The sequence below is a fragment of the Mesitornis unicolor genome, unplaced genomic scaffold (assembly GCF_000695765.1).
Source record: "Mesitornis unicolor isolate BGI_N332 unplaced genomic scaffold, ASM69576v1 C13595590, whole genome shotgun sequence".
In the NCBI taxonomy this organism is placed as follows: Eukaryota; Metazoa; Chordata; class Aves; order Mesitornithiformes; family Mesitornithidae; genus Mesitornis; species Mesitornis unicolor.
In genome coordinates this window covers 1-5,188 of record NW_010223242.1, presented here as the reverse complement: position 1 = coordinate 5,188, position 5,188 = coordinate 1, and the positions used below count along the sequence as shown (strand labels likewise).

The 5,188-nt window shown below is 48.4% G+C and overlaps 1 protein-coding gene across 1 annotated transcript; it reads left to right on the top strand.

Annotated features, from left to right (window-relative positions):
• Positions 1-390: 390 nt before the first annotated feature.
• Positions 391-5,183, top strand: LOC104534630 (estradiol 17-beta-dehydrogenase 11-like; the record flags this gene model as incomplete). The annotated part of the gene is made up of 6 exons (XM_010193289.1): positions 391-614; positions 2,120-2,227; positions 2,854-2,985; positions 3,346-3,452; positions 4,721-4,858; positions 5,101-5,183. Coding segments are annotated over exons 1-6 (778 nt in total), but the record flags the coding sequence as incomplete, so codon positions are not given.
• Between the last annotated feature and the right edge of the window lie 5 nt (positions 5,184-5,188).

Genomic DNA, 5,188 nt, shown 5'->3' with positions numbered 1-5,188 from the left:
CTGGCGGCGACGAAGGCGCAGGAGAGGGAAAAGGAGGAGGAGTAGGGGGAGGAGTGAAGTGTCCCCGGGCCTGGTCGCGTCTTCCGAGTGCGGGTATGGGACTGAGCCGTGAATCACCGCACGCACGGGCCCGCCCCGTTCCTCCCCCGTTCCCGCCCCGAGCCCGCTGTGCCGCTCTCCGGCGTTGCAGGGTCCAGGGCACGCTTCTGGCTTTTTGCTGCTCCCCACCCACCGCTGAAACGGAAACCATACGAAAACCGAGGAATTTGGGATTACACTGGCACTCGTTAACAATTCCATCCTCCTGAGATTTGCAAGGGGCGCACTACTGCTGGCTGCTGCTAAATCAACTCGTCAAAAGAGATTAAAGTTCCGTCAGGCGATCAAAGGACTCCAGAAAAACAATGAATCCGTTCTTGGATCTTCTCCTATTTTTGGCTACGCTCATCTACTCCTACTTAGAGGCTTTTGTGAAGCTTTTTGTTCCTGTGAAGAGAAAGTCTGTCAGTGGAGAGCTTGTTCTCATCACAGGTGCTGGCCATGGCCTTGGGAGAGCAACTGCCTTGGAGTTCGCCAAGCGAAAAAGCAGACTGGTTCTGTGGGACATCAATAAGGTAATGGTACACTTCATGTCTTGACTCACTAAATCCCGAGGCCACCGGATTTTTAACGGCCTAAGGCGGGCTGTGTAAAAATGGCATCCACATCATCTCCTTCCAACATCCACTCATTCAGGCTCACAATTGGCCTCCTCACCGGGACGCTGAGCACGAGTAGGAGGTTTTGCCCCGCTTGCACCAGAGGACGTGGGTGTCCGAGTCCCACAGTTACTCAGTGCTGATCAGCAAGGTGGGACAACCAGCTCAACAACAAGTGCCTGTAAGAGGGGAACACAGCCGTCAGCAATCTGCTGATGGAGCCTCTGCCCAGGCTGGCAGAAGGCACACTGAGACCAGAAGCCTGTTTCTACAGAGAAGCAAGTTCACATCCTGCTCGCTGTCTCTCTCGCTTCAGATATTTTGCGTACTGTGTTGCTGGAAGACGTACCCTGGTACTTGTGGTGGTGGGCAGCACCGTGTTGAGCTGTGTGTGATCCCTGCTGCCCTCTGGCGCAGTTACACGCCTAGATGGGTCCTTGCTAAATGTTGGCACTAGCCCAGACTCTCATTTCAGATAATTTCACTGGAACTCAAAAAGACCTTGGCAAGTGGAGGATGGGCAGGTACAAACACGCTGACTATCGTGCAGTAGGGATCAAAGTACTGTGCGTAGGAGCAACTGGCTGTGCAGAGTGGGTTGTAGCGAGTGTTTAAACTTAGTAGCAAGCAAGTCCTAGCTCTGCTGCTTGGAAATGCATGGTGAGAGTGGGTGTAAGCAGGCACTGAAATACATTGCCAAGGGAGGTGGTTCCAAGAGTGTGCTTCGCTAGTCCACTATAGAACAAAACTGCCTTGGGAAGGGCCTCCTTCTTGGGGGCCATCAGCCCTAAGCAGCAGCTGGGACTGAGTGGAGCTGTCTGGTCACCCACCCCAGGGACCTGCACAGCTTCTGTCAAGCGCTGAGCTGTCCCAGGCCATTTGGGACCTGGGCCTTTTCACTGCATAGGTCCCCATTGGCATGGCTTTCTGGCACCTGGGGAGAAGGCGGCAGCGAAGTTACTTCTGCCACCATTTAGTTGGCTGATAGAATGACTTAGGGGAGCTTCTTTTCTGCATGTGCAAAATGTTGTAAATATAGAGGTGCATTGGGCGGCTTTTTTATATCCGCTATGCCGGTGCTTTAAGAGCTCTTTGCCTGCTGAGCTGTGAAAGTCACTGAGTGCCCCCTTGCTGCTGCCTTGCTCAACTGCCTGTGCTTTAGCAAGGCAAAGTCACTCTGGTTGCCACATTCCCTTTCTGGTAGTCATTCTCTGCAAGACCAAAATTGAAGGCTGGAAAAACCAGTCCTCCCGGGGAGCCCGGCTACCACTTTTGCCCTGGGTAGTCTAGACTGTTCAGTGCCTTGGCAGTGGTTATGCAAGACAGCTTCAGCCTCTAACTTGTCTACTGCGGTGCCCGAGCAGCAAAATGCAGGCAGGGCACAGCTGCACACGCATGTCTTTCTTTTCTGCCTCTTACAGCACGGCCTTGAGGACACAGCAGCAGAGTGTGAAAGGCTGGGAGCCACTGTTCAAGCCTTTGTGGTGGACTGCAGCAAAAGAGAGGAAATCTACAGCACTGCAGACAAGGTAGGGCATACTCAAAGCTTTACCCAAGCAGGCTTGAGTGTCAGAGAGGTCAGGAAAGCAAGAGAAGAGGTATTGTACACAAATCATGAGAGCCCTTGGAACCTTCCCCCTTTTTGTCACTTTCTGTACAGGGAGGGAAGTGGCACTTCCAATATCACAGCCAGCCTCACCTTCTTTTGTCAGGCTCCAGCAAGTCATGCCTCTTTGCCAGGTTTGCTCCTTAGGCTTCCAACCCCTGAAGGAACTTCAGCCTTTTAGTTTCCCAAACAGCACACAGACAACACTGGGGACATTTGAAACCTTTTCTTGTAAGGAACATGGTTCAGCTGGCTCAAAGCAGTCTGTATGTCCATAGCTCCAACCGTGACTATGCAGAGCATACCATGCCCGTGGGTGACATGTGGAAGGCTGCAAATGCTGGCAGTAATTAAAGGAAAAGAATCACATCTAAACTAGATTTCAGGGTACTACTGCACAGTTCTTACCACATCCGGAAACGTGGCGCACTCTTCCTCTCCCTACACAACCTACTTTAAGAGTTAAATTAATTGTCACTCGTCTTCCACGGCCTTGCATTTTTTTTATAATGAGTGACATGCACCTTTCTGTTTTTTTGTGTCCAAAAGGTGAAAAAGGACATTGGGGATGTCTCCATCCTGGTGAATAATGCTGGTGTGATTACAGCTGCTGACCTGCTTTCGACTCAGGACCACCAGATTGAAAGAATGTTTGAAGTCAACATTCTTGCTCACATGTGGGTAAGGGCCACTCCCATCTTCATGCCTAAGTTCTTTGGCAGCGTTGTTGAGGGGGCGTATTTAGACTAACAATGATTTTTTGGCTACCCATGAGCTACAAAAGCATCTTTTGGATGTGTAGAGCACAGGGGCACCCGCTACACTGACTGACTGCTGGGAAACTTGATTAACCTCTTGCTTATCTCAGGCATCTCTGTGGCTCCCAGAATCTGAGGTGCTGTGCAGCACATAGTGTTAGTGATAGTGTGAGTCAATCAGTTAACAAGAGTCAGGGTCATCACCGAATGTGCCTAAGAAAACTTTGTTCTCTGCCCGCTTCCCCCACCCCAATTCTGCCTCTTGCTTTAAATGACTCTCAAGACCACAAGAGCTTTTCTGCCAGCCATGATGAACAACAACCACGGTCACATTGTCACGGTGGCTTCGGCAGCAGGACATTTTGTGACTTCTTTCATGGTGGCTTATTGGTAAGTGATTTTAAAACAGCTCTCTTTGTTTTTGCTTTTAATTGCAACTTCTCCATCAGCCAGCACAGAGTAACCAAAATAATCCTCCCACTGGACACAGTACATGCAGAGGATGGCGCTGAGGAGGAAAAAAGGCCAACAGCCAGCACTTAAGAATGCCTGGAGGTTCCCACTGGTTTCCTTATTAGCACTGACTGAATCAGGAGCAATGCTTGTCTGAAGGAGTAGTGATGTGACATATCAACTAATGAAAGCTGCTATTTTTTTTTCTCTCCCTCACTGATCCAGACTTTTGCTTTGAGAAAAAAGGTATCTGCTTCCCTTCTCCTCCTTAGAAAGTAGGGCTTCTGTGAGTTGTTGCAGTGTTGTTGAGTTAGCCTCTAACTAGGAGCTTTTGGTCTTTCCACCACTCTGGCAGTGACTGTAGTGTATAGAAATACTTTTACCGTCATGAGATAAAATTGCTTTTTGACTTTAAATATGGCTTAAAAAAATCAGAGTGCATGAGCAAAAAGATTTCCTGATTGTATATGGTCTTTCTGCATCAGATCCAGCCCTCCACGATAGCAGCTCCAGCAGCTCAGTCTTCCACTGGGAACACTCCTTCTTAGAGAATCACTCCCTGTTGGCAGTGTGAGGACTCCCAGTCCAGAGATTTTGCCTGAATGACACTGTCCAAATCAAGAGCAGTCAATAAGCTGATGCTCTGGCTCTGTTTTCTGTTGCAGTTGATTTATACTCTTGGCCTGCACCAATTTCCATAGCATTAAGTTCCTCAGTTTTGCATGGATAACGCTCCTGTATTTCATATCTCAACACACAAGTGTCATGAGACACTCGTATGCGCTATGAGAAACAGCAAGAGTTGTTCTCCATTTTTATGCTGCCCATCATTCTTCATTTTACACATTCAGGCTCAGTTCCTTCCAAGAATCTCCTGACCTGGGAAAAAGGGGAAGCCCATCAATTGATGCACATTAGTTATCATTTTCTGAAAATTCCTGACTGTCTGTTCACCACTAAGGCGTTTTTTCCTGAGAGACGCCCACTCTGCATTCCACTCCATTCTCCAGTCCAGTCTCTATTCCACCCTTCCCCAGGCAGCAGTATCTAATTCAGCATTACGCCCTTGCACAGGGAAAGTTAGAATTATTCTCTGCCCTCTCTCTCAGCTGGATTACAGTACATACTGTGTGATCTCATTTCCAGTTGTCAAAAGGTAGAAACAGTGCTCCTACCTTCTCATCTGTGCTTTTCCCCCTCTGCAGTTCAAGCAAGTTTGCTGCCGTTGGATTTCACAAAGCTCTGACAGAGGAGCTGTCTACCCTGGGAAAGGATGGAATCAAAACTTCGTGTCTTTGTCCAGTGTTCATAAACACGGGATTTGTCAAAAACCCCAGTATGAGGTAACTGTCAAATGCCTTCTTTTCCTTCTTTACATCTAGGCATACATACTAGCCCCAGCTTGAGGGCTTGTTTTCCCACTAACTACATTAAAAAGGTATATGCAATTGGCTAAAGAAAATCTGCAGTGTCATTCAACCCATGTGAGAGTTGCACTTGAACTACCTGAGTTAGTGCATACGTAAGCACCCCATATCAGGTAGTACCACCCCTGTAGCTCTTACATTTCTGCATTCCTTTGCAGGCTTGGAAAGATTTTGGAGATTGAAGAAGTTGTGCAGGCCCTGATGGAAGGAATACTGACCAACCAGAAAATGATTTTTGTTCCATCA